Raw genomic sequence first — 12,783 nt, 5'->3', positions numbered from 1 at the left:
GCGTGGCTGGGTCAGGGAGGTCCTGTCTGCCCCAGGGCTGCATCACCGACAGGAATGAGGGGACAGTGGCCCAGTGGGGGGCCCGTGGGGACGGGGATGGGTCCTGGTCGGGGGCAGGGGGCTTGGGGGCGGGGGTGAACTGAGCGGGAGGAGGAGTGGCCTGGCCACTGGCCTGCGTGCGCTGATGGGACGGCCGTCCACTTGTCCCCTGTTTACCCCTTTGAAAGCACATGGTGGGGGCCCTGGACTCAGGACGACAGCGGGTGAGCCGTGGCAGACTGGCCTGAGGCTGGCCCCACACAGGCCCTGGAGCGGGTCACGTGGCTGCCAGCCAGGCTCTTTGCTGCCTGCTGGGACCTGCTCAGTGATCCTGGGGTGCTCCCCCAACCTGGGCTCAGGGGTCCCCACTGCCAGACATGCGCTGGGAGCAAGTCCACAGTCCCCCGGCTGTGACACCCCAAGGACGGGGTGAGGCCGAGACGCCTGGGGAGTCTTGGAGGGTCTGGAGCCCCTACACCTGTCCCACAGGTCTGGAGGCTGCGGCGGATGCTGGCAGAGGTGGAGGCCAGGGAGGAGACCCGGGAGAAGCACGTGGAGTGGCAGCTCTGCAAGAGCCGGGGGTCTGAGCGGGCCCTCCAGGCCGAGCTGCGCAGCGTCGCCCGGAAGCTGCAGCAGGCCGAAGGTGCAGCCGACAGCCTCCAGGCTTGCCCGGACGGGGCCTGCTGCTGGGCCCGCAGCCTCAAGCAGGAGCTGGCCCGGGCCAAGGGAGCCCAGCGGGAGGCGGAGGGCCAGCTGGGCCAGCTGTGGTCCACGCTCCGCCCCGACCTGGGGCTTCACGGATGGAGCCCCGCGGGCTCTCCTGAGCTGCCCGGCACCCCCACCAGAGGTCAGTGCCCTCCGTGCCCACCCCGTCACCCGCCTGGGGTGCCCCAGCCCCCCCGGGGCTCTCCCCCACTCCCCGAGAGTGGGGCCAGCAGCATGAGGGGGCGGGGTGCCTGTGCGTCTGTGTCCACCCCCCACCGCACCCCACTGCGGCCCAGCGGTCACTTCTGTCCTCAGGCTCAGAGGGCCGGTCCCCCTTGAGGCTCTGATGGCCCTCGCCCGGCCCTGGAGACCTCAGGGCAGAGGGGCCCGGGGCCTCCATGAGGGACGCCCTGAGGGACCTGACACAGAAGCTGAGGGGTGCCCAGCAGGAGGGGTAAGGGGAGCGGAGAGCACACGCCCGGGGGCCTAGGGGGATGGGGAGGAGCCGCTCACTCGGGCCGTGGGCCTTCTGTCTGTCCACCCTGGCTCTGCTGAGACCCTGGAGGGACCCTGTGGGAGAAACACCAGTAAACACGCGAGCCACTGGAAGCCCAGCTTCCCCTCGTCCAGCTGCCTCTGTGCTTGGCCAGCAGCAGGGCCCGTCCTCCGAGGACCCATCCCAGGGGCTGGCCAGGTCACTCCAGAGAGCTCCAGTGACCTGCACTCCGGGGACCAAGTCCCCACCCTTCTGCCCTGGGGACCTCCGTGAGCCCTGCCCCAAGCAGCCCTGAGCAGCCCCACCACTAGCCGCCAGCCGGGCACGTGGACTGTCCGCCAACCCACAGGCTGCCCCCAATCTCGGTCCCCCCAGCACGTCTGGTTCTCCCAGGTGCGAGGCCTGAGCGCCCGGCGAGGCTAGGCCGAGAGAGGGCCCACCTGCCCCTCAGCCGCATGGGGCAGCTGCAGAGGGCAGAGAAAGGGAGCTCCTGCCCCCCACCCCCAGCCCCGGGCGCCACGGCACAGGTCGTCCTGGGAAAGGCCAGGCTTGGGCCCTGGGGCCAGCCCTCAGCGCACACGCCCACTGAGGGCATCCTGCACTTGGCAGCCAGTGGTCTTTCTCAGCCGTGCTTCCGCATCACAGGTCAGTCTAGTCCAGAGACCTCCAGGGCCTCCCCGCCACGGTGCCCAGCTTGTCTGCGGTCACGAGGCCCTTTCCCTGCCTGGTCCCTGCCCTGCATCACCCCCTCAGAGAGAGGGTCCCTGCCCTGCTGGTCACCCCGCCTCATTTCTGTACCCTGCCCACACTGGGTCTGTTCAAGAGGCAGGCCAGGGCCTGGCACAGCGTCCAAGGGAGGGGCTTCTGGGGGCAAAGCCAGGAGAGAAGGCTGGGTGGGGAAGGGTCACCTCCCCTAGGGACCTTAAGCTTCCAGGCAGGACAAGTAGAGCAGGGGGCGATCAGACAGAGGCCTCTCCACCAGCTGGGTGTCGGGCACCTAGCCCACGGGGCCTCAGTCTCCCGGGCCGTGTAGGTGCCCCCAGGACCTGGGAGCCAGGGGAGTGGCCCCGCTTACCCCCCAGGCTGGCGCCAGGCGGAGAGCAAGCTGAGCAGTGCACAGGCCACGCAGGCTCTGCAGGAGGAGGCCCTCCCGAGGGTGCAGGCAGGGCACCCAGCATGTGCGGCGGGCTAGGAGAGGTGGAGGCCACAGGTGGGAAGCACCCACACCCTGGGCAGTGGGGGGACGGGGAGGCCAAGAGGGCTGCTGAGGAAGGAGAGGTTTCAGCTGCCCGTGGTCAGAGGCCGCTGAGCTGGCTGAAGCACACTCGGCCCCACGGAGCTGACTCCTCAAGGTTGACCCTGATAGAGCATCTTTGAGGTGGTCCAGCCCTTACTTTACAGGTTGGGGAAACTGAGTCCTGAGCAGGGAGCAACTTGGTCCCCACGGCACAGCGAGCAAGGGGCAGGGTCGGGACAGACTGCAGCCACCCAGATCTGTACTTTTGGGGCAGGGAGGGGTGACACCGGCCAGCCTAGGCGCTCTCGGACTGTGCAGGGTCAGCTTTACCGCCGTGGGACCAGGTCCTGGCTGGGAGCCTGTGAGGTGCCTAGGCTCTGGGGGAGGGGCCGAGAGAGCAGGGGAGGGGCCCAGGCCAGGTTCCGCTTCACGGGTATGTTCACATGTATCTGCTCCATGCACACTTAAAAGCAGTTTCCTGTTTGCAGGTTACACTTTTCGAAATGTCTCTATTAGATTAACCTCACAAGTGCACCTTTCACATCCTCCACCTGCATCCTATCTCCTGAGTTTTTCAGAGCTGAGAATCCTGTGTTTAATCTTCCCACTACAGTTATTGGGAGACAGTGTCTCCTTCTAACAGTTTTTAATTTCTGATGGCTGTGACACGCTCTGTCTAATGTGAACTGGAGGCTCCTGTGCTCTGTTCCACGCTATCTGCCTTGAATTCTACTCTGCTCGGGGCCGGCAGTGCCACCCCACCCCCACCACCCCAACCTTGGACTCTGCACTTGACTCTGTGTGTATTTGGCCATCACTTTGTCAGCCTCCCTTCAGTTCAGTTCAGTCACTCAGTCATGTCCGATTCTTTGCAACCCCATGGACTGCAGCACGCCAGGCCTCCCTGTCCATCACCATCTCCCAGAGCCTGCTCAAACTCATGTCCATTGAGTTGGTGATGCCATCCAACCATCTCATCCTCTGTCATCCCCTTCTCCTCCTGCCCTCAATCTTTCCCAGTATCAGGGTCTTTCCCAATAAGTCAGCTCCATCAGGTGGCCAAAGTATTGGAGTTTCAGCTTCAGCATCAGTCCTTCCAATGAATATTCAGGACTGGTTTCGTTTAGGATTGACTGGTTGGATCTCCTTGCAGTCCAAGGGACTCTCAAGAGTCTTCTTCAACACCATGGTTCAAAAGCATCAATTCTTCGGTGCTCAGCTTTCTTCACAGTCCAACTCTCACATCCATACATGACGACTGGAAAAACCATAGCCTTGACTAGACGGACCTTTGTTGGCAAAGTAATGTCTCTGCTTCTTAATATGCTGTCTAGGTTATTCATAGCTTTTCTTCCAAGGAGAAAGTGTCTTTTAACTTCATGGCTGTGGTCACCATCTGCAGTGATTTTGGAGCCCCCGAAAATAAAGTCTCTCACTGTTTCCACTGTTTCCCTATCTATTTATCATGAAGTGGTGGGACCAGATGCCATGATCTTAGTTTTCTGCATGTTTAATTTTAAGCCAACTTTTCACTCTCCTCTTTCACCTTCATCAAGAGGCTCTTTAGTTCTTCTTCACTTTCTGCCATAAGGGTGGTGTCATCTGCATATCTCAGGTTATTGATATTTCTCCCAGCAATCTTGATTCCAGCTTGTGCTTCATCCAGCCCAGCGTTCCTCATGATGTACTCTGCATACAAGTTAAATAAGCAGGGTGACAATATACAGCCCTGACATTCTCCTTTCCCAATTTGGAAGCAGTCTGTTGTTCCATGTCCAGTTCTAACTGTTGCTTCCTGACCTGCATACAGGTTTCTCAGGAGGCGGGTCAGGTGGTCCGGCATTACCGTCCCTTGAAGAATTTAACGCTGTGTGCTGACCTCACTCTGCTTTTCTTCCGTCGCTGACAGGACATTCACTGCTGTACCGCCCCCTTTCTGTCCTTTTACGGGGGGATCGTGTGTGATTCCCCCTCCCCGATCCCCACCCAGCCCCGCCTCCCCTCAGCATCTGCGGGCATCACACCTCCCCGTCGTAGGTCTCTGGGGGAGGGCAGCACTGTAGTGAAGCACTTTCCCTGCTGTTCAGTGTTCAGTGTGAAGAGCACGTGTGCATCTCCTGAGCTCAGGGGCCCCTTGGCTGGGCCCTGGGCCTCCCAGCCGCACAGGGTGTACACCTGTGCCCCTGGGCTTACAGAGCCTGCTCTGCTCTGGGCGGTTCCCACTGAAACCTCGCTGCAGCCTGCCCTGTGCTCTGGGCCCCGCCCTCTGTGCTGACCTTGAACTTCACCTTCCTGTCATGGCTCCCACCATGCTTGGGGACTCAGGGTCTCAGAGAGCTCAGCCACCCTGGCTTCTCTCCCTGCCTCCCCATGGCCCTGGGCAAGCCCTCATGTTTTTACTGAGGATGGTTCACGCTCTGGCTCCAGCCCTGGTCTCAGCTTCTTGAGAAAGTCAGTTACCATCTTCTGACACGATCCACATTTCTCATTTTCAATTTGAGACCCTCAGATCAGACTCTGGGGACTGGCTGCTCTCCTGAACCATAGTTGACAGCAACTCACTTGCTAATTCTTTTTCCTTCTTTCAAGAAGGGGGTCTGGTCTTGTTCCAGGCCGTGGACAGACATGAGAGAGCCATGGGGAGGTATGGGGAGCCATGGGGAGATGTGGGGAGATATAGGGCCCGTGGGGAGGGTAGAGAGTCGTGGGGAGATGTGTGGAGATGTTGGGAGATATGAGGAGATGTGGGGGAGTGGCACCAGAGGCATCGCTGAGTCCCCCAGAACTTTCCTGTTCCAGGAATAGGGAAAGTGAGGCCTGACCTCCGAGCACAGCTGGGGGCCCTTCCTGGTGACTCAACCCCTATGACCTTAGTCCCTGAAGGCCAACCCCCACCCCTGCACCCCTCCAGCCTGACTTCTGAGGTCCCTACAAGGGGTCCCACGCGGGGTTCCCACGGGTTCCACTTGGGTGCTGACATCTTCGGGGTGTTTACATCTCTCTGCCCACAGTCGTTTTCCCTCTTGGCCAAGTGTTTAGCAGAGCGTGTGTGCTAAAATCTATCCATATTATGTCCAATTTTTCTAAGAATCCTGGCAATTATCGATTCTTCTATTTTTAGGCCAGTTGGCTCCATCTGCTCTCCATCTTTCAGGAACCCTCAAAGTCCCTGTCTCCAGCTCTGAGGAAAGTTTCCCAGGTTCTATGACCTGTTGGCCATTGCGGTGGGCGCCGGGGAGGGGTTTCAGGCACCCCTAAGTCAGCAGAGGCCCCCGGTGCACCCCACTCCCAGGGAACCTGAGCTGCAGTGTTTCCCGCTGGCCAGGCACTCAGGACTCACGGCCACACACCCCGCTGCCCACACCACATCCAGGCCAGGTGGCCAGGCTGCCAGCACAAGCTAGAGTGAGGCCTGCCTTTTACACAACATCTTTCACTTTCACAGACTGGATTTTTCCCCTGTTTCACATAAGCCAATGTGTTTGTCAAGAGAAAGTTAATTAAAAACATATTTTTCTAATTAAATGGTAGGCTGTGCTATGCAAACAGTAAGATTCTTGTTTGAGAGCAAACCGCCCCCCGCCCCTCGCCATTTCCAGGGCTACCCTGGGAATTCAATAGATCAGCAACGCAGACCCGAGACCGGAGGCTAGGACACGCGCGAACACAGGCCCCCAGGGGGCCCGCAGGATGCTGGTGGCCCAGCCAGCGGGAGGCGTGGCAGGGGGCCTGGCGCCCACCCACTGGGAGAGGCCGCCCAAGGCTGTCCTCGGCCCAGAGCCAGGTCACGGCCTCAATGGCTCGGAGGGCTCACGGCGGCCTCCTGGCACCCAGGCATGCCACGTCCACCAGCTCGCCACACGCCCTCCACACCCTCCACTCTTCCACAGAGAGCTCGCCTCCAGGGCCTGAATCAGGCTTCCCTCCAGGTTCTAGAAGCAAAGCGGGGAGGGGCTTAGCCTCCCGGGCCGGAGGCGCTGGCCCGCGCTGTGGCTGGAGTGGATTCTTAACGTTTGACCAAGAATGTCTGTGTTCCTTTAGGGTGCCATACTTACCCGAGTTCTTTAATGTGTTACATGTATTTTATTTTCATAAAATGAACTGGTGAGCTTTCCATCTTTTTCTATCACCTGAAAGAGTCTAAACAGCCTCAGAGTTAAGGTTTCTTGAAAGGTTGCATTGAACTTACCTGCAGGCTCCCGGGCGCACCTGTCATCTTAAATAACCATTTGAATTCCCTCTCCCAACTTTTCCCCCACTGGTCTGTTTCAGTTTTCCATCTCTTCTGGGGTCAGTTTTTGACATCTGGAAGTCACTCATCTCGTATTTTTAAAGGCACCACCAGGGAGTCACTCTCACATTTAACCATTTACACGTGTTGTTGCTGTTCATTCTCTCAATCGTGTTTGACTCTTTGCGACCCCATGGACTGCAGCATAACAGGCCTCCCTGTCCATCACCATCTCCCGGAGCTTGCTCAAACTCACGTCCATCGAGTCGGTGATGCCATCCAACCATCTCACCCTCTGTCGTCCCCTTCAATCTTTCCCAGCATCAGGGTCTTTTCCCGTGAGTCAGCTCTCCGCATCAGGTGGCCAAAGTATTGGAGCTTTAAATTCTGCATCAGTCCCTTCAGTGACTGTTCAGGACTGGTCCCCTTTAGGGCCGGTGGTTAGATTTCATTTATATCTGTAGTCACATCTGTTTCTGTCCCTGACGTTAAGAGATTTTTGTTTCTCTTTAACTTGCCAACAGTTCATCTGTTTTATTGGCCTCTTCAAAGAATTTACTTTTATCTCTTTTCTCCTTTTTGTCTAGTTCATTCATTTCCATTTTTATCCCTAATAACATCCTCTTTTTGTTGTTGTAACATTTCTGATTTCTTTGATTACATAAGTGATGTATTTATGTTTCGGCTTATTCTTTCAATAGTAAAGTAGTCAATATTAGCACATTTTCCTTCATCATGGTTTTCAATATGAATTCTTCCCCCCTCCCTTTTTTTTTAACCAATTTTCTAGGAGCTTCTGCCTTTATTTCTTCTTTCATTCAAAGGTTATTTATTAACAGAAGAATAATTAAAGCTTGTGTCTCTTCTCGTCACTGTGTCCCGTCTTACTGGAGGGAGAGCTGGCTCTGGGCAGTTAGAGCTTTTGATCAGCTTTCAGACAGCCCTTTACTTATGTGCCTGCTCTCTTGGTTGTTGATTTTGGTTGTTGGTTTGTTGGTTCAGTTTTGTCTACTTGTTTGTGGTACATTTGGAGGGAAACTGGGCAAGTTGATAGCAGTTTACAGAGAATAGATGTGTGAGATTTTCCAAGGGATTTTGAGAGAGACTAAGAACGTTGACTGTAACAGTAGTGTGGTCAAAGCAGCAGGGGCTGGTGTGATGGTGGACAGAGACAAGCAGGGCGGAGTCCGGAAGCTTCCAGCTGCCAACAACCCACAGCAGACCTGGCCTCCTGTCCGGGCCATGGAGGCCCACTGTGTAAAGAGAAGGGCTCTGCCCCCTTCACGTGAGCACTTCCCAGGGATGGTTCTGTCCCAGGACTGGCCAGAGGGCTCCGGGCTCCCAGAGGGCAGGACCATGCCCCGCCCACACCAGACGCTGGCCACCCGATGAACAGACCGATCCAAGTCACCAGTGGATGAGAAGGTTGAGGACCTCGGGCCAAGAGCTCAGAGGGGCGGGCTGGGGCAGCAGCAGCTCGGCTCTGGCTCAACAGGCCGGGTGGCGAGTGTCACCCCCGCCTGCAGTGCTGGTGCCTGAGGCGTTTCCGCCTCTATGACCCCCATGCTCCGGCAGCCCTCACACAAGGTGGGTCCCCACAGTTCTCCCATCCTTCCCTTGGTCCCGACAGGAACCCCATGAGATCACATCACACCCATCCACAGAAGGGAAACCCAGGCTGGGAGTTGGTCCAAGGGTGCACACGGACCCCCAGCCCCTTCCTCAAACCCAGGAGCTGCCGAAGCAGGTGGTCAAGCCCGGGCAGGAGGGCTGGGCGGTGTGCCTGCCTGCAGCTGCACCCCACTCTGAGCTCTGTGGGCTGGTGACGCTGGTTCGGCCAGCGCCCCCCCGTCTCAGGATCAGGGCTCAGAACCAAAGCCACCCAAGGAGGAGACCGACTCAGTGGGGCACAGGGTGAAGTTCACGAAGGATGCCCACGCCACTAGTACTGCAATCATTGCAATTACCGAATCCCATGCAAGCCGCGTCTGCACAAGAATAGCGTAATGCTCCACAGGAGTGCCTGGGCCTCCTTAAAAGACTGTGAAATGGTTAAACCATATTTGAGGGAAATTTCTGCTTTTCTACTGGAAGATGTATGCAAACAGAAAACTGTCATTTCCAAAATTACAAAGAAGGGTGAAACTTCAATTTTAGGTACAAGCGTTGCACTCCTTCATTTAAAGTCCTAAATAGTCAGAACCCAAAAAATCCAGGCAGGGTCACCCCGCTTGCCCTTTCCTCACCCAGCCTGGGAGGGGACCCCAATCACTGCCCTGCCCCCACCCTGAGCCCATCCTCCTCCAGCAGCCAGTGAAAACTGACCGGGAAAGGCTGTGAGAGCCCCTTAGTCACCCCGCTCCTTGTGAACCACGAGTCTGCTGCCTGAAAGCTAACCCGAGGGCTAGCCTGGTGGGTCACTGGGGTCCCTGCCTTCAGGTCCCCGCTCAGGCTCTGTGCCCCCCGCAACCTATAACCCTCCCCTCTCCGCTGTCCCATCTCCCCTCCCGCAGCCAGGTTTCCGGAAGAGCTGCCCACCTCCTGTCCCGAGACCTTCAGCGCCCAGCCCCGCCGCCTCACACACAGAGACCACCAGCAACCTGGTCCCGCTCAGAGGGCCCTTTGGGGCCTGATTCCCTGGCCTCTGGAGCATCCCGCACAAGGGCCCACCTGTCCCTCCCGAGCTCGCTGAGCCTCCCGGGGCTGTGTCTCCTCTTTCTCTCTGCTCTAAAGCCCATTTGCCTCCCCCTCCCAGCCCGAGCCGCCGCGGGCTCCCTGAGAACAATCTCGGGGAGCCCAGTTTGCCTCCCTCGCCCCCTCACCTCGACCTTCCCGCTCAGCCGCCCACACAGGACACCATGCGTTCCCCTGCGTGGGCTCCAGCCCAGGACACAGAGCACATCGCCTCTCACCGAGGCTCCGAGCGGGGCGGGCTGGTGGCCCTGAGCTGTCAGGCTAGGAAGGCAGCAGGCAGCACCAGGCTCAGGCCTAAGGAGGAAGCCCCAGCCTCCCAGGAGCACGCGGCGAGCCCCGAGGAGGCAGGCTGCATGTGGTGGGCGTGGGGCCAAGCCCCAGAGGCCCTGCCAGCCTGTAAGGACTGTTGGGGTCTTTATTCCAAGGGCTGGGAGCAGGGCAGGGACAACAGGCGTGTCTCCCGAGGCTACTCTGCCCACAGTGGGGAAGTGCCTCTGCCCACACCAGGCCACCGAGGCCTGCTTCTAGAACTCTCCCCACCCGAGGTGGCGCCAAACTGTCTGAGGGGCGCCCCCTGTACTCGACCCGTTCTTGATTCTTTACACCCCGGCCCCTGCACGTGGTCCAGGCAGACGCCCGGGGCCACCGCCCTCTGGAGCACATCTTGGCTGTGCCCCCAGGATCGCCTGAGTCTGCCTCCCCCAGGAGCAGCCGGATGCTGCGGCTGGGCCTGGATGGGAGCTGGGGGCGCAGCCAGGGCCCCGGCGGGGGAGGGGGAGTCCTCTGGAGGAGCCACGGCCTGCCTGGAGCGCAGGGGCCCCTGCGGCAGGGGAGGGGCCCCGGGGGGCACGGTCCTGCCTTCCTTCGGAATTAGTCCCTCGGTGTGACGGTGAGATGGGACATCTAGGGAGATGCTAGGGGCTGGAACGGACAGCGGGGAAACCCAGGGGGGAGGGGCGCGCGGGGAGTCGGGGCCTGAGGTTGGCTGCTCCACTACGGGTGCCCCGACGAGGACAGCGGGTGGACAGTGGACATGCACCTTCAGGGAGAATCAAGAGCTGCGCCAGGGGCCCAGCCTCAGGCCGGAGTGCCCGGTCCACGAGCCGCCAGCACTCCGTCCAGGGTCCCAGCCCAGCGGCAGGGAGCGCGGGGCGCAGAGAGACACGGCCTGCGGGCTCTCGGACTTGAAAGGACAAAGATGGGGTGGGGGCCTTGTGTACAGAAACATGGAATGAGGAGGGCTGGCTCAGGGCGGTGAGCAGAACCAGGGGCAGCGGGGTCCCCCCGCTGGTGATGAGGAGGGTGGGCTCTGGAGCAGACTGGCCCTCGAGCCCCAAGGCAGGACAGCGAGGCCCCATCGGCAGGGGACTGCTGGGCCTGGAGCCTCCAGAGGACATCTGCCCTGCTGGTGTGTCCCCAAGCACACGTGGACACACATTCTTGGCCTTCCCTGGCCAGCCGGGGCATGCTGTCCAGCTCAGGTGGGCTTGGGGACAGGAGGGCGTTCTGGAAGGAAATGGCTGGGTCAGAGGGGTGGCAGTGGGAGGCGGGGACCCTGGGGACAGAATTGGGATAGGGACGGAGGCTCAGGGCCCAGTAGATCAGGACGGTCACTGAAAGCCAGCGGCCAGCCTGTCCACACAACGGCACTTGCCCTCCTGCAGAGGATGGTTGGCCAGCTGGGCCTGGTCAGAAGGACCCTGTGCTGAGTGGGGAAGTTGAGGGCTCTGTGGCTGCTCAGGGTGGGGGGCCTGGAGGGGCTGGGAGACCTAGATGGCACCACCCCGGGCAGCAGCCCTGGAGCCGGTGGGGGGGGAGGGGAGAAGCAGCTAATGAGTTCCAGGAGGTCAGCTGTGAGGGGCCCGAAGCCCATAAACCCTTTACTGGTGTCTCAGGAGGGGAAACCCGGATGCAGCCGTTTATTTATTTTGGATTTCACTTTTCTCTCCTCTTTTTAACATGCGCATCCAGGAGTGTAACTGGATTTTTAAAGAAACAGGACTTCCTTCTGCAGTGGAGGGGGACTCTTGCCTTCCCTCAGTCCTGAAGAAGAAAGGCCCCTTTGCTGCTGTAGCATGGCCCCTGGCCCTCTGCCCTCCAGACCCGCCTGCCTTGTCCCAGGGCCCCCAGAAGCCAGGCCCATCCAGCCCGAGGGCAGGGGGGCAGGTCAAGGGGGCTCAGAAGCAGGGACCGGCCAGGTGGACCCTGACCACACTGCCCAACCCGGCCCAGAGCTGGGGTAGTGGAGACGGGTCCTGGTCAGGGCCCAGGTTCCTGTCCTAACCTGGTGACTGACAGCCAGGCCAGGTCTGCCTTGAGTGTCAGATGCCTCCTCCAAAGGGACCATCCCCACGGGGGCAAAAGGAGCCCCTAAAACTTCCCCCGAAGACCGTGTGCTCCTTCGGTGACCGGTGACCGAGCATCTGCCCCAGCTCTTCCATGCCCCTTTGCGGGGCGCGGTTGGGGGTGGGGCCAGGAAGGGCTATGCCCAAGCCGGGCAGTCCCCAGGCAGGCAGATTGTGGGCACAGAGGGCCCAGGGGCTGGAGGGTCTAGGTGGGTGTGGGTCCCGGAAGCTGGGTCTGTCCGATGAGTATGAGCTCACACACGGGATAGACAGGCTGGACCTCTCCGGTGCAGAACAGTGTGGAGAAAAAGCCCCAGGCAGCGAGGGGCTCCGCCAAGGAGACCCCCAGTTCTCAGGGGTCCATGGCCCGCGGGAGTTGGGGGCACAGTCAAGGACCTGTAAGCCGGTGCATGGGCCGGAAGAGCCAGCAGGTGGGGAGGCCCGGGGTCAGGCAGGCCCGCAGGCTGGCCCGGGGGTGCTCCGTGTGTACTGGGGGTGCCTGCCCTCCCCACGGACAGCCCTGTCAGCAGACAGGGGATTGGCAAGTAGGGGTGGGGCGAGCCTCAGCTCAGGACGCCTGTGGGACCCACAGTCCAGCCAAGTGGAGAGGAGGACACCATTAAAACAGACGCAAGGCTCACTTTGGAGGCTTGTGGGCGGGACTCCAGCCCAGACAAGGCCCAGGGGTCGAATGTGTGTACAAAGCCCCAAGCCCACCTGCCAGTCCAGGAGGGCGCCTGGACCCCCACAGAGGGCAGCGGGGCCACCTGGACGCCGCGGGACTCTGCGTAGCCCAGCCCGGGGTGGGCAGTGAGGTGCCTGGGGTTTCCCCCAGGTCCAGATGGCGGAGCTGGAGCAGGCCCAAGCCCAGTGGCTCCAGGAGCTAGTCACCCAGCACCAGCAACCCCAGGCTGCAGAGACCGAGGGCCTACACAGGGCCTGACCACAGGCTGCACAGGCCCCAGCGTCGCGAGGGAGGGCCCACCAGTGGCAGGCGAAGGTGCTGGAGGGGCAGGTGGGCTGGCAGGGGTGCACA

The 12,783-nt window shown here is 60.2% G+C and overlaps 1 protein-coding gene across 1 annotated transcript in view; it reads left to right on the top strand.

Annotated features, from left to right (window-relative positions):
• The window catches only part of CROCC2 (ciliary rootlet coiled-coil, rootletin family member 2), a 54,659-nt gene that overhangs the window by 41,002 nt on the left and 874 nt on the right, over positions 1-12,783 (top strand). Inside the window, 14 exon segments of the mRNA XM_088836021.1 lie at positions 529-888; positions 891-1,198; positions 1,590-1,885; positions 2,323-2,427; positions 6,148-6,311; positions 8,235-8,295; positions 9,222-9,303; positions 9,464-9,760; positions 10,108-10,253; positions 10,420-10,605; positions 11,504-11,641; positions 12,041-12,178; positions 12,340-12,440; positions 12,583-12,684. Of these exon segments, the coding sequence (XP_088692147.1) occupies positions 529-888; positions 891-1,198; positions 1,590-1,885; positions 2,323-2,427; positions 6,148-6,311; positions 8,235-8,295; positions 9,222-9,303; positions 9,464-9,760; positions 10,108-10,253; positions 10,420-10,605; positions 11,504-11,641; positions 12,041-12,178; positions 12,340-12,440; positions 12,583-12,684 (2,484 nt within the window).

This window comes from Moschus berezovskii, chromosome 4 (assembly GCF_049115385.1).
Source record: "Moschus berezovskii isolate FMDL1 chromosome 4, NW_MosBer_1.0, whole genome shotgun sequence".
NCBI lineage: Eukaryota > Metazoa > Chordata > Mammalia > Artiodactyla > Moschidae > Moschus > Moschus berezovskii.
Note: the sequence above shows the minus strand (reverse complement) of the source record. Positions and strands in the feature narration are given on the sequence as shown.